At 44.5% G+C, this 26,942-nt stretch overlaps 2 protein-coding genes across 3 annotated transcripts in view; one reads left to right on the top strand and one right to left on the bottom strand.

The window, feature by feature from the left end:
• DUSP16 (dual specificity phosphatase 16) overlaps positions 1 to 26,942 on the bottom strand; it is a 182,592-nt gene that overhangs the window by 95,298 nt on the left and 60,352 nt on the right. For both annotated transcript variants that reach the window (XM_067008736.1, XM_067008743.1), the window contains exon 3: positions 5,726 to 5,836. The gene's annotated coding sequence lies outside the window, so the exon portion shown is untranslated. The remainder of the gene's footprint in view (positions 1 to 5,725; positions 5,837 to 26,942) is intronic.
• The window catches only part of CREBL2 (cAMP responsive element binding protein like 2), a 33,373-nt gene continuing 31,036 nt past the window's right edge, over positions 24,606 to 26,942 (top strand). The window contains exon 1 of the mRNA XM_059082689.2: positions 24,606 to 24,913. Within this exon, the coding sequence (XP_058938672.1) occupies positions 24,899 to 24,913 (15 nt within the window). The 5' untranslated portion in view covers positions 24,606 to 24,898. The remainder of the gene's footprint in view (positions 24,914 to 26,942) is intronic.

Genomic DNA, 26,942 nt, shown 5'->3' on the forward strand with positions numbered 1-26,942 from the left:
CACAAAGGAAACTTCAGGGAGGTTTGCCCCCGCTTCCTCCCTCTGCCTTGCAGGACCTAAATGATTCACCAAACTGATGAGCTGTCAACCACAGCTGGAGACGGATGAATAGTCACAATTCGGAGGTATTTCACACGAAGATTTTTCTTCTGGACTAATCCTGGTTCTGCTCCATACTGAAAGATATATTTGCAGCCAAACACAATGAATATTCGCTAACGACAAATTTTCAAAGAAATGATGATCGCAGTGGATCTTCTCCAGCATGGAAAGAAAGGTTTATCATTAATCCTTAAATTTTACAAAAGATACAAATGTCCGTTTCGTTTCTGAGACTAAGCCACCCCACAAGTCCCCCATGATCATTACCAATACATTTTTTAATTTTTTTAAAAGAACTTTAACAGCAGTGTTTTCATTTTAGCTCCAATTGATGATGAATGGACAGCAGAGTACGTCTTAAGAAAGACAGGTGATGGGCTTCCCTGGTGACGCAGTGGTTGGGAGTCCGCCTGCCGATGCAGGGGACGCGGGTTCGTGCCCCGGTTCGGGAAGATCCCACGTGCCGCGGAGCGCATGGGCCCGTGAGCCATGGCCGCTGAGCCTGCACGTCCGGAGCCTGTGCTCTGCAAGGGGAGAGGCCACGACGGTGAGAGGCCCGCGTACCACAAAAAAAAAAGACAGGTGAAAAATATCAGGTTGCAAAGCAAAGCATATACATATATCAGAGACTGGAATTTTTTGTTTAAAGGGGTAAAAGGCCATCAGTACTATTTTAGGAGGACCAGGAGTTCAAACACTGTAGTTGGAAATGACTAAAACCTCAACACCTTTGAATTTCACTCTGAAATTCAGTATTCCTGTCTTTTAAGTTATCTCTGAGGCATGTAAATCAGCTCAAAATAAATTGATCCAAATCCCCAGTGAAAGTAATTTTTATTTATTTATTTGTAAATATATGATTTTTTGCCTTAAACTGTCAATTTTTAAAAATTAATGAATTTATTTTTGGCTGTGTCAGGTCTTCGTTGCTGCGCGCAGGTTTTCTCTCGTTCAGTGACCAGGGGCAGCTCTTCGTTGAGGTGTGCTGCCTTCTCATTGTGGTGGCTTCTCTTGCTGTGGAGCCCAGGCTCTGGGTGAGCAGGCTTCAGTAGTTACAGTGCACCGGCTCAGTGGTTGTGGCTCGTGGGCTCTAGAGCACAGGCTCAGTAGTTGTGGTGCACAGGATTAGTTGCTCCGCAGCATGTGGGATCTTCCCGGACCAGGGCTCGAACCCGTGTCCCCTGCATTGGCAGGCGGATTCTTAACCACTGCACCACTTGGGAAGTCCTCCCCAGTGAAAGTAGTTTTTAAAAATTTTAATGGTTGATCTTAATTTTCTAGTAAGAGGCTAGCCTTAGTATGGAATTGAAAGAATATTTAGCTTGAATAACAGGAGAGGCCAGCACTAAATTGTTTGATGACTTCGGGCAGGACACTCTAGAGAAGCAAGGGAGAGAGAGCCCACAAGTACTGAGCATCTCCATTGCCAAGCACTGTATTTACACACATTGTTTCACTTAATTCTCACACCGACCCCCATAGGTAGGCACTATTATCCCCACTTTAAAGATCAGGAAATTGAGCCTCCAAGACGGGGAGAGACTCTCCCACAATCACACAGCAGAAGAGGGACAGCACTGGGATTCAGGTCCAGTTCCACCTGACTCCAAAGCTTATACATCCTCTCTCCACCACCCTCAACTGCTCTTCTCTGAGCCCCAAGTTTCCTCCTCTACAAAATCAGGGAACTGAGTCAGCCAATCTCTGAGGCCCCTCATAGCTCTCACTGTATGGCCTTCATGGTTGGGAGGAGAAAGCGGAATCGGGAAGGGGTCTCGGGCACTGGGTAAAACATCTTTCTCTCCTAGGTGGGAAAGCACAGGACATGTGTGTCCTGCCTGTACTGTCATGACTCCCTGACCTGAGAAAGAAGGCTGCTGGTACTGACACGGACACCAGCGACGATGGGGCTCCAGCACCCCCCACTTTAAGAAGAAACAGGCCTTCTAATTCTCCTCTGCGTTTGAATTTCCGAAAGCAAGTTCATCAACACTTATTGTTGAGAATCTTGTCGTGCCCAGAACTGAGTTAAATCGTATTGAGAGGCTCCACATGGGCCGGCAAAGAAGTATTAGAGTCTGTATTCTCAGGGAACTCACAACTAACACACAAAGCAGGTTCTAGAAGACAATATACAACCAGGACTGAACTGTGTAGTCTAGATGGTATGGACTACAGGATCCAGAGGTGGGGAGATCAACGTGGCTGCCGTACTCTGAGAAGGCTTCGTGAAAACTGATGTAAAGACAATGTTCTTAACCTTGCCTTCTAGACTTAGTCTTTCCTAGCCTTCTCTGTCCTTGTGAAATCCTGGTAGGAACCTTTCACATAGTTCAAAGAGTCTCAGTTGTGGAGGCCACAGGGATGTCCTTCACATCACGTCATCTGAATGCCACTTCACCCTTATTGGCACATAGGGGAGGAGTAAAACCCCAACGGTATGCAAACACCGTCATGGATGTTTGCTTCAAGCCATGGGAGGTTTCATGCAAAACCGGTTTCTCAATAGGGCAAGTGTTGTGCAAAGATGTAAGAGGCTTGAGAAACTGGGTAAAGGCAAAACCTGTCATAGCAAGAACCGGATTCGAATAGGGACACTTTGCTGTCTGTGTCAGCCATGGTCTGCCTCACCTGGGCTTAAGCATTTCTCCAGACCTTTGGCCCAGAGGCCATAGGTCCTTGGCCCACCTACTAGGAGACCCTTACCCTCCCATCTCCTCACCCTCATGCGCCACTCTGTTGATAAGAGACTCTAGGTCTGAAAAGCTGTTTCAGAATTCCAGACCCTTCCTCACCCTCAGACACCCTCTGTCCCTTTCTCCAAATTTCACCCTCAATACAATCTGGGAATGCAAACTATCCCAAGAGATAGTCTGAATTGATAAGGTCATCTAGTAGTTTAAATATTCACTACATTTACTGTGTATTCTGAAACAATGCTCGACTGAGGAATATTTTCCAAACGAGTTGAAGACATACAACAAATACACAAGAGACAGCATCTAAGTGTACCAGATGCTAAATTGAAGGTAACTGGCTCAGAGAAGTGAGAAATCAATACGTACCGAAGTGATAAGGGAAGGTTTCATGAAGGCAGGGTGCAGGATGGACCTTAGAGAGTGGGAAAACTTCAGGGCTTCCCTGGTGGCACAGGTGTTAAGAATCCACCTGCCAATGCAGGGGACACGGGTTTGAGCCCTGGCCTGGGAAGATCCCACATCCCGCAGAGCAGCGAAGCCTGTGAACCACAGGTACTGAGCCTGTGTGCTAGAGCCCGTGTGCCACAACTACTGAGCCCATGTGCCACAACTACTGAGCCCTCGAGCCACAACTACTGAGCCAGTGCACCATAACTACTGAGCCCGTGCACCGTAACCACTGAAGCTCGCACGCCTAGAGCCCGTGCTCCGCAACAAGAGAAGCCACCGCAATGAGAAGCCCCCGCGCACCGCAATGAAGAGTAGCCCCCGCTCACCGCAACTAGAGAAAGCCCACGTGCAGCAACGAAGACCCAACACGGCCAAAAATAAATAAATTTTTTAAGAAAAAGGAGTGGGAAGACTTTGGATAGGCAGGGAAAATAAATTATGACAATCTAGAAAAGAGGCATGCCGTAACCAAGGCAAGAAAAGAGGGAAATGTGTTCATGAAAAGCCAAGGTAGTCAGCCTGTCTGGAGGAAGAGTGGCACAAGAATGTGCATAGCAAGAATTAGTGGGAGGGGCTTCCCTGGTGGCGCAGTGGTTGAGAGTCCGCCTGCCGATGCAGGGGACGCGGGTTCGTGCCCCGGTCCGGGAAGATCCCACGTGCCGCGGAGCGGCTGGGCCCGTGAGCCATGGCCGCTGAGCCTGCGCGTCCGGAGCCTGTGCTCCGCGACGGGAGAGGCCACAACAGTGAGAGGCCCGCGTACCGCAAAAAAAAAAAAAAAAAATTAGTGAGAAATGAGATCACATGGATAAAATGAATTCATCAACAAACCTAGCAAACATTTATTAAGTGCTGATCAGGTATCAAGCACTGTGCTAGGTCTCTTGCACATAATAATAGCTTATGCCCAGTAGAGCTTACATTGTGCCAGGCTCTGTGTTAAGCACTTTACATGCATTACCTCATTGAATCGTCACTACAGACCTATGAGGTATGCACTGGTTGTATCTCCACTTTACAGATGCAAGAGATGAGGCCCAGGGAGGTGAAGGAACTTGCTCCAGGTCACACAGTTGCCAGGTGAGAAAGCCTGGATTTGAGCCAAGGCAGTCAGCTCAGATGTGGTTTCTGAGCACAAGGATAAGTTGCCTCCACACACCTCATTAAATCCTGGCGAAATTCCCTACAACACTTTGCAAATGGGGATCCAAGGCTCCAAGAGTCAGTGAGTTCCTCCAGGGGGTTCTGCTGAGGCCAGAGCTGGGATTTGAAAGCAGGTCAACTAATCGCAGATCCATTAAACTTTCCATTACAATATAACTGCCTGGCAGAGGAATTGTCTAGACTGAGATCAAATGAGGGGAAATTTAACATCCGGATAAGGGCAAGAAGCCTATAGATAGGGATAGGGAAGAGCTTCAAGTTTCGAACAGGCATGACTTAATGAATGAAAATAGGTCTGGCATCAGCCGGGCACAGGTACTCGAATCAGAAAAGAGTGGACATGAGCGGTAGATGACATTAGAGGTGGTAATGACCTAGAAGTGGGCACGGGCCGTGGGGGGCAGGGGAGGAAAGGAAGAATAGAAACGATCATTATTTGGAAGAAAATCTGATTGCTCTTTAGGGACTGAATGGCTTGAGAGCAAAGAAAGGAGATTAGATCAAAGAGGACTTTGCTTCTTGTCTACATGACTTAGCCTACTGACAAGGGCTGAGAGGTTACAGGAACAGCTGGTTTGTGGCAAAAAAAAAAAAGAAGGTTGTTTTTGGACCTGTCACAATCTGCTTGAAAGAACCATGAGTGGCCCATTCCGGAGGAAATGAGTAGGCAGTCGGGGACGTGGGATTGGAGCTCAGGTAGAGAACAGAAGCTGAGCTTCACATCTGACACAGAAGCAATGCAGGACCCTTGAAGGGACAGACAAGTCAGATCCCAGCGAGAGTAGGTTTTTCATAGCCAGAATAAGCCAGGAGTCTGCAGAGAACAAGAATGTAGCATAACAAAAGAAAACAGGCCCAAAGGCAAGCCATGGGTCTGGACAAGTTCTTAGGGCCAAGACAGAGATAAAAATAAAAGGGACACGGTAGCAAATGAGATCTCACCCATATCAAGGAGAAATGACCACTGAATAATTTCCCATCGTGTATGTGGTATTTTGGGGTGTTTCCTTATTGCAGAAGCCAGACCCACCTTAACTGTTAGGACCCCTGCGGTCTGACCCCACAGGCCAACCAAGAACTTTGCCAGCAGAGAGTACACAATCTACCCCAGCACAGGGAGAGAGCTGAAGTCATCAAAATGGGCCTCTCCGCTGCATTATACATTTAAAAGTGGTTACGATGGTAAACGTTAGGTTTTGTATATTGTACCAGAATAAAATAGGAAGGACTCACTCTCCCCTGAAAATATAAATGCCTACAGAGCCCACAAAAATCTCCAAAAGCCCACCTAATTTAGCATTTCGTAGACTTACCCTTTTTGTCCAAGGTTTTGATTTCCTTGCCCCAGTGAGTAGCTGTGCTGCCTAGGAGAGGAAAGTACCCAGGCAGCCAGGGATGCCGCTGGCTCCGGGGCCCCTTGCCATCTGGGAAGAGAATGGAATAGTCAGCTGTGGTCCATTTGTGGGATTACTCTTCTTCCAGAACATGGTCTAGTGGCCATAGCCCCCCTCTCTGTGGCCTCTTCTGCCCGACATAATGAAGAAAGTGAGACTTGGACAAACTCAACTACCACCTGGGAGGAACTTACCTGAGGCAGGAAGCCGGCCGTCCTGGGATTTCAGCTCTTTCTTATTGCCCTTCAAACACGTCTGTTCTAGGGTCCTTCTAATGGGCTACACGAAGTTCACCTGCAAGCCTATACACAACTCGTTCCCTGCTCAGTAAATGACCTGGTCCTCGGTCAGGGGTCCTCTGTGAACCAGGGCTGGCTAAAAGGATTCCTCCACTCTCGAAAGGAGCCAGGTGGGGTTTCTCCTCATTTTGCAAGTGAGGAAACAAGGGCCCAGGATTATTGAGTGGCTCGCCCGAAGGCATACACCTGGGTAACTGCAGCACGAGAAGGAGATGCAGGTCTTTTGATCCACTCTCTAAATCTCTTTTAGCCAGACAAAGAGATCCCAGCTGAAATATTTGAAATTCTATTTTTATTAAAGCTTGGCTTTCCCCATGATTGTTCTCTTTTGCTGTCCTTGTCTCAAAAGATGTTTAAAACGCTGTTAAATGCCAGATGAGGGGGTCCAGAAGACAGTGGTAGCCACAGTGATGGAGGGGGCAAGCTCACTGGTTGCCCACAAAACCATCACAGGCCGCCCATTACACTGGGATCTATGCCCTCCCTCAGCCCAAAGGCAGGAGAGCCTAGTAAGGGGCCCACGTCCTAGGGCTCTCTAGTCCTTTCCGCCATGGTCCCCTGTTGACCTTGATCTCTGCACCCCAAATCCTTGATTACCAAGGTCACTAAACAGCCAGTCAGCTTGGGGAGGGCCCTCCAAGGCTATGGCAAGATAGAAGAATGACAGTACAGCTCATCATAAACATATTTATCAGGCAAACTTCAGGAAAAACTGGTTGCTCAAGCTCACCACCTCAAGAGAAGTAGTTTTGTGCAAAGCCTGACCTGGTGCAAAACAGACAGACCCAATTTTTTTTTTTTTTTTCCGGTATGCGGGCCTCTCACTGTTGTGGCCTCTCCCGTTGCGGAGCACAGGCTCCGGACGCGCAGGCTCAGTGGCCATGGCTCACGGGCCCAGCCGCTCCGCGGCATGTGGGATCCTCCCGGACCGGGGCACGAACCCATGTCCCCTGCATCGGCAGGCGGACTCTCAACCACTGCGCCACCAGGGAAGACCTAGACAGACCCAATTTTGCTCCGATGTCACGTGCACTTCAGGAGGTCTCCATGGGGCACATCAGCACACAAAAAGATTTTCCCGCACTGGAGAGAATTCAGGCTATAGAGTTAAGCAGAGAAATGAATTATCTGCTTTCATCAAGCCTATATATCTTGTCTGTGGTCATTTCCTGAAAATGCAGAAATTCAAGTTTAGAACTTTGAAGTCATAGAGTCATAGACTCATAAAATCATAGAGCTGTATGGGACTCGGAAATCATCTCATGCGGGCCCTAAATGTGCAGATGAGGAAACTGAAGTTTCCCATTACTTGGATATTGTACTTCTACTATGCAGCCTGAGATCACACCTGTTTCTCTGCAAGCCAAAAATTGCACTACTGACTCCAGGGAGCTGGCAGTTCGCCTAAAACCCATGGTATTTTTCATATAAAGCGCTGTTCAGCTAGATTTTCCTCATCCCAGGTTTACTGTACAAATTTCCTAAAATTTTGTTCAGACATTTACATTTTCCCTTTCTATTCCATTTTGCTAGTTTTATACCTCCATATTCCATTCTATGATTTGGATTTTGGTTCTGCCTTAAGCTCTATTAAGTGTGTTTGTGAGCGGGGAAGATCACACGTTAGGACACACTTTGCAGTGCGCTTGCTAACTCATATTTAGCAGCTAAATTGTTCTAAATAAAACTCTACAAAAAGCATTTAATTTGGAATACCTCCACCCAGTTTTTCAGATCCTCGGGGAAGGTAGCTAACTTTTCTCCCTTGTTACAAGAAGGAGCTCTAGCTTGGGCCTATCCTCCACAGGACAGAAGAATATTCTCAGAGCTTGTCTCCTGCTGGAAGCTGGTGAGCCTGCAGTAATGTGGTAAAAGGCCACGCTCTAAACCACAGAATCGGGGAGTCTTCTGTATGTCTATTTTGATGGGTCATCTTATAGTTTATCCTCCATTAGCCATGAAAGCTAGAGGGGTCAAGAAATGTAGGAGAGGGGAGGAAAGAAAGGAAGGCTTTCCTAATCTCTTTTGTACTCAAAAGGCTATCTGCTGTACACAAACGGAGAATTAACTTGAGTGAAATACTTATGATTACTTTATATATTGTAAATAGAAACCTAAGAATCGCCCCTGATTTCTTTCTCTCCTTCATCTCCCATATCTAATAATAAGAATTGCTAACATTTATCAGGCACTTTTTATGTGCCACATACTGTGCTTAGTACTTTATAAGCCTGACTGATTTAATCCTCACAACAAGTATCATGATTTTACAGATGAGAGGACTGACACTTCCAAGAGATTAAATTACTTGCTTGAACTTACATATCTAGGAGTGGTGGGGCCAGATTAACAGAGGTTATTGTGAGTCCAGAGCCACAAAGCTTACTCAGTCCAGGTTCTTTGCAAGAGCCGTCAGACCATGTGGCGGGTCTGACCCTTAGGAATCATGGGAGGGAGAGAGGAAGGGAAGGAAGGGAGGGAGGAAAAAAGGAAGGAAGGGAGGGAGAGAGGGAGGGAGGAAAAAAGGAAGGAAGGGAGGGAGAGAGGGAGGGAGGAAAAAAGGAAGGAAGGGAGGGAGAGAGGGAGGGAGGAAAGGAAGGAAGGGAGGGAGGATAAAAGGAAGGAAGGAAGGGAGGGAGAGAGGGAGGGAGGAAAGGAAGGGAGGGAGGGAGGGAGGGAGGAAGGAAAGGAAGGAAGGGAGGAAAGGAGGGAGGGAGGGAGCAAGGAAGGAAGGAAGGAAGGAAGGAAGGGGAGAAGGTTGATGGAGTGGAAGAATCTTAGACTGCAGTGCAGTTCTAAGAAAGTCCAGCAAAGCTGATGGAACATCTTGGAGCTAAAGTTGTCCATCAGAGAAGTGCCACATTTCCCAGGAGTGGGCCTTTCTTAGCAACCAACACCCCCCCACCAACCCTGCCACACACAGTCAGTCATGAAGCAGCCTTTGGGAAGCATGACCTCAGTAAGAATCAGGGATGGATTTCAGAGCAGAGAAGCTGGGGTTATCACTCAATTGTGACCCATTCTGAGAGGTACCTTTCATTGCTGCCACATTATATAACCAGCTCTTTTAGCAAATCTGACGATTTTGTCTTCAACAGCTGTCTCTACCTACAGCCCTAGTTCAAGCCTCTGTCATCGTTCACCTAGACAATTCCAAAAGTACTTTAACTTATTTCTCTTCTTTCAGTCTCAATACCCTTAAAATGATTTCCTGCAGCACTACCAGGATGATCTTTCCAATATGTAAGTCCAACTATGCCATAATCCAGTTTAAGAAGCTAGATGGAGACGACCTTTGTCAAACTTAGAATATAGGTACGATGATCCCATAGCATATAAATAACAAGATTCTCACCAGCTTTCACCAGTTAGGTTAAATTCAAAATTGTCTTGTATTCTTTTTGGTAAGGTCATCGCTATGATATTTATCTATGGGGCTATCCCAGTTACCATATGTCATTCATCTACTTCAAAGACCGTCAAACACTTATAAGACCCAAGCTTCTCATCATGGGACACCAGGACCCCCAGGACCTGGCTACTCCCTACTTCCCAACATCACCCCTGCCACCTGTCACCTGGCATTTAATACTGTGAAAACACTGGACTAAATTATTTGTATGTATCTCCTGCTATGCTGTATCATCGAATCTCCGTGCCTTTGTTTCCACTCTTCCCTCTACGTGGAATGCTGCTTTCTCTTCTTCTCCTCCCCCTTTTGTGTCTCTTTAATCTCATTTTAGATTTGGCTCAGCTACTACCTCCTTGGGGAAACTTTCCATGACTCATACACAGCCCAACTCAAAGATCATTTAGTCCAATCTCCAACCCAATGCAGGAAGCCTATCTAAGGCCTCCTGGTAGAAGGTCATCAAAGGAAGAGCCCATGTCTTCACAAGGTAACTGGCTCTGAACTTTTCTATGGTCACATAAACCAGTCAAAGCCCCTTATTATTCTGTTTCATGAGGGAGTCCGTCAGTTCCTGTTTCCCCACGTTCTCTGTGAATGGTGGTTAAAATAATACACCTGCAGCTTCAAGATGGAGAGTTAGAAGTTGCGAGCCTAACTGAGAAATTCTCTTGGCAGGTCCTGTAGAGGTGATGTCTAGCTTTGAACTTTCAGATCTTGTCAGGGAGAGGGGGTGGTAATGAAAATGATGATGGGGAAGGACAGAGCTTACCAACAAGCCAGTGGTCATTTCTTTCCTTATGGATTTAATTTCCAAACTTTCTGACTTTTCATTTTTAAACCCTCTACCTGTGACTCACAGAGGTTTTGAGAGACCTTCAGAATGCCTGTGGACTTCAAGGGGGAGGAGGCACAGATAGAGGGAAGATGTACCCTCTGGTAAACCACATATGGGTTAGAATTCAGCCACCGTGACTACAGTTACTAAGATTCCAAATGTATCCTTAATGTTTTGGCAAATCTCTCTTTTTCCAAGACTGAAAAGTTACATCTCTAAATACATAGATGGGGGACACCTGGTATGGAGGAAAAGATAGTAAAGGCTGATTCTGGGATCCTGCTCTTACTGGGATTGTGGGAGAAGAGGTAGGATGAACATGAACTTTCTTTACCTACACTCTAGCACAGGCCTAGTGTTTTCGGCTTTCAATAAGCATTCCCTGTTTCTGTGCATTTTAAAGGGTTTAGTATAGTGACTGAGTAAACACTGGGAGATTGTCAAATAGTCCTTAGTCAAAAGTTTATTTGCGGGAAGCACAAGAAGGAATTATAATACATGTGAACAAATCAGTAAAATAGATATGAATCAATGCTGTTCACACTGCAATGCTGGAAATGAAAACAATAAAATTATAGTGGCTATTGAGCCATTAAATCATCTTACCAGCCATTGTCACTGTATGCAAACAGAGCATACAATTACATTTTCTATTGGTATTTGAGTATAGATCATCTGGAAATATAAGAATGAGAATAGAGGCAAAACATTCTCTGACATAAATCGTACCAATGTTTTCTTAGGTCAGTCTCCCAAGGCAATAGAAATAAAAACAAAAATAAACAAATGGGACCTAATCAAACTTACAAGTATTTGCACAGCAAAGGAAACCATAAACAAAACAAAAAGACAACCTACAGAATGGGAGAAAGTATTTGCCAATGATGTGACTGATAAGGGCTTAATTTCCAAAATACACAAACAGCACATACAACTCAACAACAAAAAAACAAAAAGCCCAAGTGAAAAATGGGCAGAAAACCTAAATGGACATTTCTCCAAAGAAGACAGATGGCCAAAAAGCACGTGAAAGGATGCTCGATGTTGCTAATTATTAGAGAAATGCAAATCAAAACTACAATGAGGTACCACCTTACACCTGTCAGAATGACCTTCATTAAGAAGTCTTCAAACAACAAATGCTGGAGAGGGTGTGGAGAATAAGAAACCCTCTTACACTGTCAGTGGAAATGTCAATAGGTGCAGCAGCTGTGGAAAACAGTATGGAGGTTCCTGAAAAAACTAAAAGTAGAGTTGCCGTATGATCCAGCAATCCCACTCCTGGGCATATCCCCAGACAAAACTATAATTCGAAAAGATACATGCACCTCTATGTTCATACCAGCACTATTTACAATAGCCAGGACATGGAAACAAACTAAATGTCCATCAACGGATGAATGGATAAAGAAGATGTGGTATATATATATAAATGGAATATTAGCCATCAAAAAGAATGAAATAATGCCATTTGCAGCAACATGGATGGACCTAGAGATTATCATACTAAGCGAAGTAAGTCAGAAAGAGAAAGACAAATACAATATGATATCACTTATATGTGGAATCCAAAATACTATACAGGGGCTTCTCTGGTGGTGCAGTGGTTGGGACTTTGCCTTCCAATGCAGGGGGTGCAGGTTGAATCCCTGGTTGGGGAGATGGGATCCCACATGCCTCGTGGCCAAGGAACCAAAAAACATAGAACAGAAGCAATGTTATAACAAGTTCAATAAAGACTTTAAAATGGTCCGTATCAAAAAAAAAAATCTTTAAAAATAAATAAATAAATATGATACAAATCAACATATCTACAAAACAAAAACAGACTCACAGGTAATAGAGGACAGACTTGTGTTTGCCAAGGGGGAGGTGGGGAGGGGAGAGAAGGATTGGGAGTTTGGGATTAGCAGAGGCAAACTATTATATATAGGATGGATAAACCACAAGGTCCTACTGTACAGGGAACTATATTCAATGTCTTGCGACAAACCGTAACGGAAAAGAATTTGAAAAAGATTGTATATGTATGTTTGTGTATAACTGAGTTCCTTTGCTGTACAGAAGAAATCAACACAACACTGTAAATCAACTATACTTCAATAAAATTGTTTAAAAAAGAATGAGAGTAGAGTGGGAAATTAGAAGGGAAATTAGTGCTGTTAGTTTTTAAATTCTTTTATTTTTAAAAAGATTTTGTTTTTCTAGAGCAGCTTTAGGTTTATAACTTGAAAGGGAGGTACAGAGATTTCCTGTAGATCCCTGCGTCCACCCATGCATAGCCTCCCCCATTATCAACATTGTTCATTGGAACGGTTCTTTTTTTAACCAGGGATGAACCTACATTGACACATCATAATCACTCAATATCCACACTTTACCTTAGGGTTCACCTTTACACAAGTTTGGAAAATGTATAATGACATATATCCATCATTATAATATCATGTAGAGTATTTCCACTGCCTTAAAGCCAATAGATTTTTAAAATTTTTTAAATTTATTTTTTATATATTTATTTTTGGCTGTGTTGGGTCTTTGTTGCTGCGCGTGGGCTTTCTCTAGTTGCGGAGAGCGGGGGCTACTCTTCATTGCCCTGCGCGGGCTTCTCATTACGGTGGTTTCTCTTGTGGCAGAGCACGGGGTCTAGGTGCACAGGCTTCAGTAGTTGTGGCTCACGGGCTTAGTTGCTCTGCGGCATGTGGGATCTTTCCGGACCAGGGCTCAAACCCACGTCCCCTACATTGGCAGGCGGATTCTTAACTACTGCACCACCAGGGAAGCCCAAAGACAATAGGTTTTTAAAATGCATTCTAAAGCCACACTAATTAATAGTATAGTGATGAAATAGGCAGGTCAATGGGGAAAGGTAGACAGTGCAGATATGGACCCAAGTGCAAACAAAGTTAAGTTTATGATAAAAAAGGAGCATTCCAAATCAGTAGGAAAAATATTCAGTAAACAGTGCTGGGATAAATGTTTAGTCTTTTAGAAAAAAAATAAAATAAAAGCAGAGCTCTATTTTTCTCTGCACATCAAAAATAAATCCAAGGTGGACAAAATACTTAAATACAAAAATGAAATTATAAAAGTACTAGGGGAAAACAATGAATCTTTGTATAATCTTGTCATGGAGAAAGCTTTTCCTAAGTATGACGTAAAATCCAGAAGTCATAAAGAAAAGATTAATATATATGACTACTGAAAAATGGAATTTTCTGAATAAAAAATACAATCAAACAAAGTCAAAGATAACAATCTGGGCAAAAAATGGTTAACATATATGATAAGAGCACTAATTCCTTTAATATATATGGAGCTTTTAGAAATCTATAAGATAAAAACCAACCACCTATAAAAGAATGAGCAAAGAATATGAACTGGTAGTTCAGAAAAAAAAAAAATGAAATCCCCACCACATATGCAAAGAATACCCCATCTCACTGCTAATTCAATAAGTGCAAATTGAAGTATCAACCAGATACCATTTTTAACATACCAAGCTTTAAAAGTTTGGTAACAAACCATGCTGTCTGGCAACTGGGGAAACATACACTACTGGTGGAAATATATATTTTGTAACTCTTTTGGAGGAAAGCTTGGCAATGTCTGCCAAAATTCAAGGGTGTATGTACTTCACCCAGAGGTTCTCCTTCTAGGAATCTGTCCTATAGATAAAGTTACACAAGAACCGAAAGATGTATAACCAAAGTTGTGTGAATATTTTTGCATTGTTTAGCTAGTCAAAATAAAAAGTAAAACAAATAGTAGATTCTGAAAGAAAGGAAAGAAAAACAACAGTGAAGGAGAGTGTTACATATACAATGATATGGAATAATATCCAGTACATATTCTTTAATTGAAAAAAATGTACAACAGTGTGTGTAATTTATTAATTATTTTTTTAATATTAAAAAAAATTATTTTATTTATTTATTTTTGGCCGAGTTGGGTCTTCGTTGCTGCACGCGGGCTTTCTCTAGTTGTGGCAAGTGGGGGCTACTCTTTGTTGCCGTGCGCGGGGATCTCATTGCGGTGGCTTCTCTTGTTGCAGAGCACGGGCTCTAGGTGTGCGGGCTTAAGTAGTTGTGGCTCGCGGGCTCTAGAGCGCAGGCTCAGTAGTTGCAGAGCAGGGGCTTAGTTGCTCCTCCACGGCATGTGGGATCTTCCTGGACCAGGGCTCGAACCCGTGTCCCCTGCATTGGCAGGTGGATTCTTAACCACTGCGCCACCAGGGAAGCCCCAGTGTGTGTAATTTAATACCATCTGTGTAAAAATGAGAGGGAGATACCCATACTCCTTGTAGTGCGTCCAACATTTCTGGAAGGTTATACAGTGGTTAGCTCTGGAGAGTGAGTCCGGAGGTTTTACTTTTTACCTTATGAAGCTCTTTGCTGTTGGAATGTTTTACAGTGGGCACACATTCCTTCTGAAGTAAAAAGCACTGTTTTTTTTTTTTTGTTGTTGTTGTTACTTTTACAAATCAAAAAGAGAAATTCTGTCTGTTTAAGGAAAGTTTCTGTAGACAACATTGAGGGTTTTTTCACTTCTCTTAAATAACATATTTTCAATTTTATTGAATAAATGGAAGATTCTAAGTTCAGTCTCTTCATCTAACATTCACTGCGTCTGTCCATCCATCTCTTCGTGGCGATATTTGTTACAGGCGTGGTGTGGGGAAAATGGAGGGCACTGAGAAAGTTTAGTCTGTCACCTGGCAAAAGGGACACAGTTCAAGAAAGTTGAAAATAAAAGCTCACTCCAGAGTGAGTTCCACGTCTCACTAACATTTTGAAACTTAATGTCCTCTCCCAGAGATGTCACAATTGGTTGAATGCAAACTCTGGGCGACGGAGGGATTGAGATGATTTCTGGAATATGTACTGGGCACCGTCATGCAGCGGCAATGCACCCCCACGGAGGCAGCCCAACCATTCTGTCACTGTTGCTTGTGGGTGATAGAAAGAGCCTGGAGGGAAAGGCAGCCCAGAGGTGTGGCCGGTACCACCGACATCTAAGCAAGGGTCAGAGACTGTGTCAGAAACTATCTAAGTCATCAGGTATTAGTAAGAGCGTACTGGACACCAGGCCCTTAGACTACAACGGTAAATCCCATATACCATACCATTGTATAGCACACATATATTACAAGCATGACATAATATAATAAAACATTACAAAATAAAGGAAACGTTATTGAGGAGCTGCCAACTGCATGTGAAAGGACCAAGTTCCCCCAGGTTTAATTGTTACTCTCCTGCTTAAACTCTCAGTGGCTCCCAAGCAGCTTCAAATTAAGTCCCTGCTTGAATTCAATGCACTTCGTCATCTAGCTCCTGTGTATGTCTTTGGCCTTAGCTCTTGACGCTGCTCTTCCCGTCTCCTGAGATGCCTGTGTTACACCCAAACCAAATTATTTGTGGTTTCCCATTGTAATTTCACACCAGGCTGCCTTTGAAAACATTTCTTTTCTTGCCTGCTTGAAAAACTTGTACTCATCTCTTGAGACGTGGCACAGAAATCAGCCCTTCGGGAAAGACTTCCCCTAGATCCCCTCTGTATTTTATGTGTAGCTTTATTATCACACTTGACACACTATCCTGCACACACTTAGAGAGGTACGCCCGTGAATCCCCCATCAGTGTGTAAGCTCCTTGAGAGCAGAGACCCTGCCTCGTGAATCTTGGTGGGTCTAGCATACAGCACAATGCCTGGGGAGAAGGAGGAGCTCGAGGTGTTTTATGAATGAATGGATGGATCAAAAAATGAATCAGTCATCCTCCAGCCGAAGGATTTCTTTGTAGTACAACATTTTTTAATATTGAGACGAATCTGGTAAAACTTGCATCTCTCTTGGGTGCTGTCTCCCCGCTACTTCAGTCCCAGGGCAACAGGCTCTCCCCGAGGCACTCTAGTGAGTTTCCTGTAACAATTAGGAGAGAATCAGCTGTACAGCCCGTGCAGTTTTGCGTAGGGAAAGATTCACTTCACAGCGCACCGAGTCACCGATTAGGTATCATTTAAATCTTGACCGCGTACTTGTAAGCCTGATGCCTGAGTTCTTCTTCCTTCCCGTAGCTAGCCTCTCTCCGGACAAGCTGACATAACAACCTGCTTTCTTTGGCAAACTGATTAATGGGGACATTACTCAATAGGCCTGGTCGTATGACATGTCCAATAACATTGCCATTTTGTTTATGGGGTGTTGGGTAAAAATACCCAGGAATTTACTACCAGTAGAGTGGCCACCTGTTTGCTGGAAACATTAAAGAGGGGAATCTGGGGAGGCAGCCCCCCCCCCCCGAGGGATTCCATCACCAGCCTCCACTCCCACAAGAAACTGCCTCTTCTAAGCTTGGCAATAGCACCTGTGGAAACAAGAGAACAGCAGTGTGGGTACCTTAGCACTTCGCTTGGCTGGAAGGAGGGCAGAGCTGGAGAGGGTGTCAAGTGCTGCTTCAGAGGCGACGAGAGAAGTGCATCTCGATTTAGGAGCAGAAACAAGGGAGAAAAGGAGCACGCATGAGAGAAGGGATGGGAAGTGAGGAGGAAACACAACTGTAGGGCAGGAAACTGGGCAAGTGCAGCCAGGACCACTCCCCCCTTACCTCTGGGACCCGGCGGGGGACATGGGAGGCTAGGGGAAGGGGAGGTGTGCTCCTGTCTGGAAGCTGTGACGGAGCAGGAAGGGAACTGGCCTCTATTTGAGTCTCACCTGCAGCAGCCAGAACAGAGCTGATCAACAGACACATTCCGTGCTGAGTGGGAAAGGAGGCTATCAAAGCGAAACATGGCAGAAGGCCTGAAGTTTTCTAAGACAAAACAAACTGGAGAAAATCCTCCAGGTTTAGGGAAAGGATAACTGCCTCCCGGGACTTGCTGTCTGAAAACACAAAACAACAAGAACAGAGCAGAAGGCAAGAACCGTGTGAAAAAAGGGAAAGGGTGAGGCACAGAGGAGAGGGTCAGAGAGTCCACGGTGATGTCGGAGGTGCCAGACGCTGCAGCAAAAGTGACATTTCTTGCACAACCTCTAATGACGTACGCATCAGCCAGTGCAAGGCCATCCTGAACTGGCCGTGGTGCCATGCGAGGCTTGTCTGAGGCAGGCAGCGTCACTTAAGACAAAATGACTTTCTTTTCTGGTTTAGAAAAACATCTAGAGACGAGAGCTGAAATGTAAAGTGAGTCTGTAAAATTCGAAATGACATGTATGTACTCCTGGTAGAAAGCAGGAAGGAGAGGGTTGCTACTTGCGTTTTGAATCTCATAGTCGTGAGAGCAGCAGGTGTGTCGGGAGAGGTGCAGCAACAAACTAGACTCGTACATGCCTACGCTGCACTCTAAAATGAGCCCTGTAACAAAATTAGCTAGTCGTGTAAACTCTCAGTTCTGATGATACGGTTTATCTTGTTAGGGAGACAAAGTGGCTGTTTAAAGACCTGACTTAAAGGGAAAAAATGAAAGGCACAAAGAACTTAGTAACTGCATATGGAAAATATGTATATGCTTATACAAAGTTCCTATAGAGTGCTGTGGTTAATCCATCCCCTGAAATTTCTAGTAGAAGGCCCCAGCAAATGTTGGGCAGCAAAAAGTCCAGAAGAGAAATGAAAAGAGAATAATTCTTTCACTCATATTAAAACACAGACAAGCAGAACCGTGGTTGCTCCACACACATCCACACCCATGGGAGATGGTACTGAGGCAGTTCTGTGACTGTCCCTGGAAAGAGAGGTGATGGTGTCAGAAACCGCTCAGAAAAGTCCACTGCAAAACTTGACAGGGCTCAGGCGTGGGGAAAGACTTTTTAAAACAGTACCTTTCATTTGGATATGTGACAGCTGAGAAATAGCACGGTGTGACCCTCTGAAGACCAGAAACAGTGAGGGTACAATCACCATGGCTTGTTTACAAGGATCAAAGGATGTCCTGTGGGGCTTCCCTGGTGGCGCAGTGGTTGAGAGTCCGCCTGCTGATGCAGGGGGCGCGGGTTCGTGCCCCGGTCCGGGAAGATCCCACGTGCCGCGGAGCGGCTGGGCCCGTGAGCCGTGGCCGCTGAGCCTGTGCGTCCGGAGCCTGCGCTCCGCAACGGGAGAGGCCACAACAGTGAGAGGCCCGCGTACCACAAAAAACAAACAAACAAAAGGATGTCTGGTGAAACTTGTTTGAGATACGTTTATAATACATATTTTTAAAGAACTATTTCACATAGCAAGCAGAAAAAAAGTCTTTAATGACTTGGACACATTTATGAACGACAGAGACAGAAATGGCTATTCAGCAGAGCGATGCTACCTGACTTTTAAGCACAACCATGCTGGTCGGCCAAAGGACCGCTGCTGGGGACAAAAATACCCTTAGCACACTCGGTCAAATTCCATGTGGCAATCCTTTAACTCCTATGTGATAAATTTCATGCAAACATTTTTGGAAACTGAGTGGTATTACTACTACTAATACTATATTTTCTCTCACAAAATAGGAGGTGCTGTGCCAATCAAGTGCCATTGTATTGACCAAAGAAGACTGACATCAACCATATTCAGGCTTAAATGTTTTTGGAAACAATTCTAATGTATAAGCAAAATGGTTTAAAGATATATCTGGAATGGAAGGCTTCTTAGGCAGACGAGGAAGCCTTTAAGGGAATTGAAAATATGCTCTAAAAATTCTTGACTATGTAAACGAGCCAAAAAGTAAATGAAGATATGTGATACCAGATAGAAAAATCAGAATATCCATAATATTAAAAGTAATGCCAGAAAGAGTCAAAGGTATTTACATCTAGCAGTAGATAACACCTAGAGACAGGAAATGTTAACACTTAAATTCTCATAAACATTGTTTGGAGCTTTTTGAAAACATCTGGACGGTCATAAGTAAGTCTGATAGAGTCCCAATAGTAAATTTTAGGTTGCATTTTTTTTCTTAGAAATGGAGAATATTGAAGCAAAATTTGGAGGAGTTAAGCCTATTCCTAAAATAAGAAATAGGTCCCCTGCTGCTCTCCTGAAGTCACAGGTACCAACCATGCTTTCTCCTGCATAAACCAGGATTCCAGTCTTCTGTTCCTTAACAATGTAAGATCTGGAAAATGAACCCTGTCAGATTTCCATTCAGCAAACAACTCTGGGTTTACCAAAACTTACACGGGAAAAAACCTCAGAAGTGAACTTTGATGAAAGGAAGCTGGTTTTTGAAAAAAATGTTCCTAAGCAAACATGCAGGCTGAGTTTTTTTTACTTCCTCCATCACAAGTGCCATGGTAAGTTTAAGCTTCTTCAGGTCTGAGTCAGTAGAATAAATGTGCCTGTCTTACGTGTGTCTGTTGGGTAAACCCTCAGGAGAATTGTGAAAGACGGTACCTGGTCACTTGTTGGTTCTTCATCTGTCGCCTATCTCCCCTGCCCTAACCTTCATGGGCATCCGCTGCTTACTGGGCTGCTCTTTAAATGCTCAAAGCTCCAGCACAGCAATCAGATCTACACAGCTCTCTCCCCTTCTTAGAACACCTGTCCTTCAAACCCATATGTGTATTCCTCTTTTCTCCCAAACCTAGACCTAATCATCAGGTAGCAAATACAAGGAGAAAAAAAAAAAAAAGCACATTCATACTAAAGTGTAAATGACTAATAGTGACGCTTAGCAAGCCATCTCTTATAAAGGGTGGTTTAGTTTTAAACAGTTGCTTATTGGCCAAAAAATCTGCCATTTTTTTCCTTAAACAAGGGCATACTTCATTCTTTCCTACAGTGTGAGGTACATAAGGCTTAGTATTTTCAGTAGAAACGGTGGTTGGGAGGATACTGAGAAAAGCTGTTGCTGAGTTGGAGGTGACACTTTCAGTACGTAGGGGAAGAGGTAAGGGAAAGTTTGAACGTGGAAGGTTTTGGTTCCTTGGGCTTCATTTTCTCTTCCTTATTTTTATGCTGATCAGATCTTTTTTCCTTCCTCGGCAACAGACTGTTTCAGTCCTTTGTGGCATCATTTATTTCTTTTGCTCCTGCTGACGAGCTGGAGGCTGAATTATGTGCTCAATCTGAAAATGTTCCTTTAGGCTCTTGCTTCTGAACTTTCTAGCCAATGCAGAGTAAATAGGTACTGTGCTGTATGCAAATGTAGGCATATTTGTCCGTGTAGGCAAAGGGGGGGGGAGCATTTTGCAAAATGCCTTTAGAACAGAACCAAACTTTTGAGATGGAATATTTTATAGCCTCATGACAATAAGCTAAACTTTTCGGAAAGAAAAAGGACAGAGGAATACTTATCTATAAAGTACGTTGGAAAACACACACACACAAAACAGGACTAATACTTCAACAGTGAGTTCACCTCAAGCATTTCATGAATTTCACATGACCCACCCACTTTTTCTCTGTACCTCTGAAGATTACCATATCAGCGGCAATAATACTCTGTTGTTCTAGTGCCAGATTTACATATCAATGTTGCCATGGCATTCCTGAATGTAGAATATTGTACTGTTCCCCTTGTTTGTGGTTTCTAAATAAGGTTAATTTTTGTTCCCTTACCCTCCTCTCTTAATCTTATGCCACCCCCTACCTCTCTTCAATCAGTGGTTTGTTTTTTTTCTTTGAATAGCTTTCCTCCTCTTCTTTCCCCGTCTGTGTGTCATAATTGGGACTATCCACAAATTCGCTGCACAACCATGCTGCGTTTTAAAAATCTTTATCACTCAGCCACAGATGATCAACTCTTTGAGAAGACAGGCCAGGGACAGAGAAGTAACAACGGGTCACTTCTGGGGTGACTCGGGGATACCTTCTTCCCCAAATGTATGGTGTGTGTTAAGGTGGGTCAGAAGTTACCATGGTCGATTTCACGGCCACCTTTGTTTCTTTCTTGGAAGGCTTTGTTGTTCATTATTGCTATTTCTAGATTGGAGATGAGTCTAGCACAAATTTGCATGGCAGAATTGAATCAACCAATTTTCATTTCCATTGAACGTTTGGAAAGGGCTGGATAATTTTAAAATTCTTATAGACTCTTATGTGTCAAACTTAATGGAAAGCCAGCTGGAGCCTAACAAGCTATTTTAATGAGCTTCCTTTCTGTCTGATGTTCCCCAGGGGCTAGTGCCAAGCAGACCCATGTGGCCCAGGGAGTAACATGATCATCTTGGCTCTGTTTAGACACCTGTGCTCTTTTAGCCAAGCAGTAAGGGGAGCAGGAGAAAGAGAGAGATGAGGGCATGGAAGGCATGCAGATCAAGTAGGAGTGGGCGTGTGCCATGCTGCTTAGGAATTCACTACAAGAAACTCCACAGCAACAGCAGAGACTTGACGCATCACAGGCCAACAGTGCCTCTATGTGGGGTGTCTGAGAGCACATGAAATGTGTTTGTGTGTGCTGGGGAGGAAAGGTGGGGAGGGGAGGGAGGAGAAAATTATATGCATTTTTTAAAGGAACTGAATGCTTTGGAGGTTCCCTTCGAGAAGGCAATATAGGAAGAAAAGATTGAAAACTATGGATACAAAATGTGTCCGGAACCCTGAGATTATATTCATCTAAGCCTCCTCCCACTCCTTCAAAAAAAAAAAAAATGCTGTGTTCACTTTTCCTTTCCCATGAATCAGCCTGATGCTTGGCTCTCCCTACCCGCTGTGAACAACTTAGCACAGAGATATTAAACTTGGTCTGTATCGTTTAGTGATTGTTCTTAGTCTCCTGTATGTGTGAATTTCTCCTTCCTGGAAATTCTCCAGAAATCCTCCTTGAGGATTTAAATTTACAGAAGCAAATACTTTTCTTCTGTTCTTCCTCACCCCTTTGTTACCAATCCTGGGTACTTCTCAGCAAATGTTTAACATATGCTATACAATACTTCTTCATAAGATTTTCTTCCCTTTACCAAGTCTTATTTTATGATGTGATTGTTTGTTTTTATAAATTAAATTTTTAGAAAATAATTTAAAGTATTTCCACACTTTCTAAAGTGAGCATGTTTATAGTTTCTCAATGTACAGAAGTACGAAGAAAACAATACACCGTACTCTCCACCACGAGATTTCACATATTTGCTTCATCTCTTTAAAAGTTAAATCTACAGCTAACCACTGCAAGACCCTCTCCATCCCACTTCTCTCTCTCCCTCCCTAGAGAAAAGCACTCTACTGAAGTTGGTGTACATACTACTTCCCTAGCACGTGTTTAAATTTCCATCACCTGGTTCAAAAGGTCTTAGTCCTCCTTCCTGAGGGCCCTGTGCACTTCTGTCAGCAGGGATGCAGACAGAGTGACAGAGGACTAACCCCAGGGTAAAGGCAGTACCGCACTGAAGAAGAGGGCTTAGCAGTGGCAAGGGTGTACCTGGGGGAGAGGACTGAGGCCTTACTGGGCGCAGAAAAGGGGTATTAGGTGAGGAAAGAGGAGGAGAACCTGCAAGGAGCACAGGCTTTGCTCCCCTGATCATCAGAGAGGATGCTGGACGTCTCTGAGACTGCCTGGAACGCGGTTTGGAGGTTACAGATGCCCCCCCTACCCTGGCTGGGCCGAAAATTGCAACCCCACGTGATGACCTGGTTAGGTGGCATTTACTTCTGAGGCACTGACCTGCTTTAGTTCCTCTGAAGCGTTGTACAGATTGGACAGAGCCAATTCTGCTTTTCTATTATTACTCTTCCTCAATATGGAGTTGTCAGATAAAATAGAAGACACATAGTTAAATCTGACTTTCAGATAAGAAATGAATGCTTTTTTTAGTAAAAGTGTGTCTCAAGTATTGTATGGAACATACTTATACTAAAACGGTACTTGTTTATTGAAATTCAAATGTGAGTGTTCTGTATGTTTATTGCTAAATCTGGGAACTCTACCTCATTTGAACTTTGGAAGGGTTTAGCAAAGCACTGTAGGAGTCTGAAAAGGAGTGAGTCAAAGGGCTCTCCAGAATAGCATTAATGAAGACAATCTTTGTCAAATTCTCAATGGCCTAACACAGGCCAAAACAACAAGCTCACTGACTTTACTAAATCAGGAGGATGCCAAGAAATTCTTTGTTATTTACTACTGAGATGTAATTCACATACCATGATATTCACTCATTTAAAGTATACAATTCAGTGGTTTTTAGTATATTCAGAGTTGTGCAGCCATCCCTAAATCAATTTTAGAACAGCTTCATCACCTCAAAAGAAACCCAGTACCTATTAAAAATCACTCCCCATTCCTGGCCCCCCTCCCTCCCTGCTGTTCCCCAACCCTAGCCCCCTGCAGCCACTCACCAGCTTTTTGTTTCTTTAAATGTACCTATTCTGGACATTTCATTATAAATGGAATCTGCCATACGTGGCCTTCTGGGTCTGGCTTCTCACACTGTGTTTTCAAGGCTCATCTGCCCGCATCCACATTGCAGCATGTATCAGTACCTCACACCTCTTCATTGAGGAATAATACTCCTTTGAATATCAATACCGCAATTGGCTAGCCATTCATCCACTGTTGAACACTTGGGTTGTTTCCACTTTTTGACTACTAAGAATAACGCTTTTAGGACAGCGCGTTACTGCACAAGTTTTCGTGGGGACACACGGTGTCATTTCCGGTGGGATTGCTGGCCATATGGTAACTCTATGTCTAATATAGGGAGGAACTGTCAAATGGTTTCCAGAAGCAGCTGCACCATAGTGCATTCTTAGGTTTTTTGTTTGTTTTTGTTTTGGGGAGCGTTGGATTTTTTGTGTGTGTGTGTGTGCTAGGCGGGCCTCTCACTGTTGTGGCCTCTCCCGTTGCGGAGCACAGGCTCCGGACGCGCAGGCCCAGCGGCCATGGCTCACGGGCTCCGCTCCGCGGCATGTGGGATCTTCCCGGACCGGGGCACGAACCCGCTTCCCCCGCATCGGCAGGCGGACTCTCAACCACTGCACCACCAGGGAAGCCCTGGATTTTTAAAATAAACAACCTTCAGGGTTTCCGCGTGTCTATGAGGAGGGCCTGCTCCCAGGGCCCCTCCTCAGGTCCGCCTCTGCAGGACTCCTAGGGTCCTCTCCCCACGCCCAGACCACTGGAACCCAGGGTCCAAAACATTGTGGGAAACGTAGTTTCGGCCCCTCCTGCGTACCGCTCTCCGGCAGGAAAACGGACGCCTTTCTGAGGCTCTGTGGACATTGTAGTTTCCTTTTTGGTTCGCCGCGCAGAGACTGCGGTAACGAAAACTACAATCCCCAGAATGCCGCGGTGCTACGGCAGCTGAAGCGGCCAATCCGCGCGCCGCGCTGCCGCCCACTCTCAGATCCGGGCCTCTCTCCAGGGCTTCTGTAAACACAGCCGGAGCCTGTCATGGAGGGGGAGGAGGAGGCAGCCGCGGCGAAGGGAGGCGTTCTGCGCCGCCTCCAGGGTCCGCTCTGCCATCCCTGAACTGGTCCCTCGTCCCCGTGACTGTGGCATCAGGGAAGCGAACTGTTAGGTTAGAGGAGGAGGCAGTCAGAACCTTATCCCGTTTTTTCCCCGGGGCTGGGGCCGGGCCGGGCAGGCCGGCTGAGCCGGGGGAGGGAGCGCCCGGCCGGGCCGGCCTGTCTGCCGAGATGGATGACAGTAAGGTAAGTCCCGGGGTTTGCACGCGTAGCTGCTGCCGCCGCCGCCTGCTTGTCGCTAAGTGCCCGTCCCGCCGCTGAGCCTCAGCCCCGTAACCCATGCAGCACCCAAGAGACACCAGCCTTAGACATCTCTGCGCCTCCAGCTATGACCCCAGCTACCCAGACAGGAATTGAGGGAACAGCGGGCTGCGTTCTTCCAGCAAGGGCCCACTCCTCTGGAAAATCACACCCAGGGCAAGCCTGTTTCAGCTTTTCCCGGTAGTGTAAACCCTAGTCCTCCCGAGATAAGTGAAGAAACTACTGTGCTTTTTCTTTTTGCCTTCCTTTGCCCCCACCTAGCCTTTCTCCACGTTGGAGACCTTAACTAGGGGCACCCTGAACCGGCCCTGTTCCCCTTGACGCGCCCCCCTTCTTCTCCCAGGCTCCCTTATTCAATGCCCCATTCATATAATCGGTTCACTCCCCCTCTGAGCTGTTCTGGTAAGCTCCTGTCGCTATTCGTCCAGAGTCTGGAATCTAAGCTCCTCTAGAAAGCCTTCTCCAAGAAAAGGAATGAATTCCTTCTTGTTAATCTATCTTAATATTCCATCCCCATCGCCCTTTCCCTATCCAGATCACTTATCCCTATGATGATAAGATGACCGACAGTATTCATTATTGGTTAATTCATATAGTTTATGTATGACCTTTGTCTATCCACATTAGTGTTGTCTAGTTATATGTCATGAAGATAGTGATGGTCAGTTTATTCATCATCAGCTTATCGATGTTTTAGAGTGTTTAGGAAGTTGGACTTTTTTTTTAAGGAATCAGACTCTAGAGTTTGCCAGTTTTCAAAATAGACACTCTTCGCTATGCTTTCCAGAGGTCTTACTTTCCACACTCTGTAGCATGCTGCTTGTGATAGCTTTTTCCTTCGTTTGAGTACCCTTTCCCCCTCCACCTAACCAGTAACATTTTGCTGCTATCAAGTTTTTGTTGCACCCATCCTCAGAGAGATTGAAAAAATTTTCATCTTCTCTGTGCTGCTTGTGTTTTTCTACCTTATCTCCTCTTCCTGTTCCTGCAGAAGGCTCCGAGAGAAATGAAAGCAGGAAAAGCCCAAGGCAGTACTCTGGAATCAGGACTCACCTAGAGGAAGCTTATTTGTGAAGTAGCAAACCCCTCCTAATAGGAAGTGGTATTTCCCAGACAGAAAGGAGGAGTTCTGAAAGTTTTCCAGAAAAATCAGAAGATAATTTTCCATAACAACCTTTGCTAGCTTGATCTTTCAGTGTTAATTTTGAAATTAAGTCCAAATACTGTATCCACTATCTTTCCTAGATATGGCTGGGAAAGGATGCTAAAGCGACATATTCTTTAATGTCCTCGGTTTGAGACTCTCACAGTATATTCTACATAATTTTCAGTTGTTTCTTTTTTGAACCTTTGAAACATGTAATAACTTTCTCAGAGTCTTCAATAATCTCAAATAAATTCAAGAAAAATACATAGGATTTTGAGTGATCTTATCTACCTATAAAATAACATAGGACTTATTTCTAGAAACAGGCAAGCTCTAGTGGAAGGTATAAAGTGTTATGGTTTTGCCTAAAGAGTGAAGTTAATTTTGGGGGGTAAGCTTTTCATAACTTCTTAGAAGGTTCATAGCTAAGCAAAACGAATTCAGTACTCATTCTTTATTAATTCATTGTATTGTGACGGTATTTAAAAAACAGCCGTTTCTTCAATCTTTAATGATTACTGAAAAGAAAAACCACTTCAGATGTCTCTGGATGGATAGTGCCTCTGTGAATACACTACTTTCACTTTGAATACATGTCGTAGCTGTGGTTGAGTAATATTTAGATGCCACGTACAGCAAGACTGGACTGCCCTTTCAGCAGTCAGGCGGTGTGAGACAGTCTTTTAAAAAGGCTCCTAGTCCTGCCTTTCCCTGTGCTCTAGTTGTTACAGTCCCGCAAAATTGTGTTCTCCTCCGAGTAGATACATACCTACTCACACACAAAACACACTTTTCCCTCCCATTATG

The sequence above is a fragment of the Kogia breviceps genome, chromosome 12 (genome assembly GCF_026419965.1).
Source record: "Kogia breviceps isolate mKogBre1 chromosome 12, mKogBre1 haplotype 1, whole genome shotgun sequence".
NCBI classification, from domain to species: Eukaryota; Metazoa; Chordata; class Mammalia; order Artiodactyla; family Physeteridae; genus Kogia; species Kogia breviceps.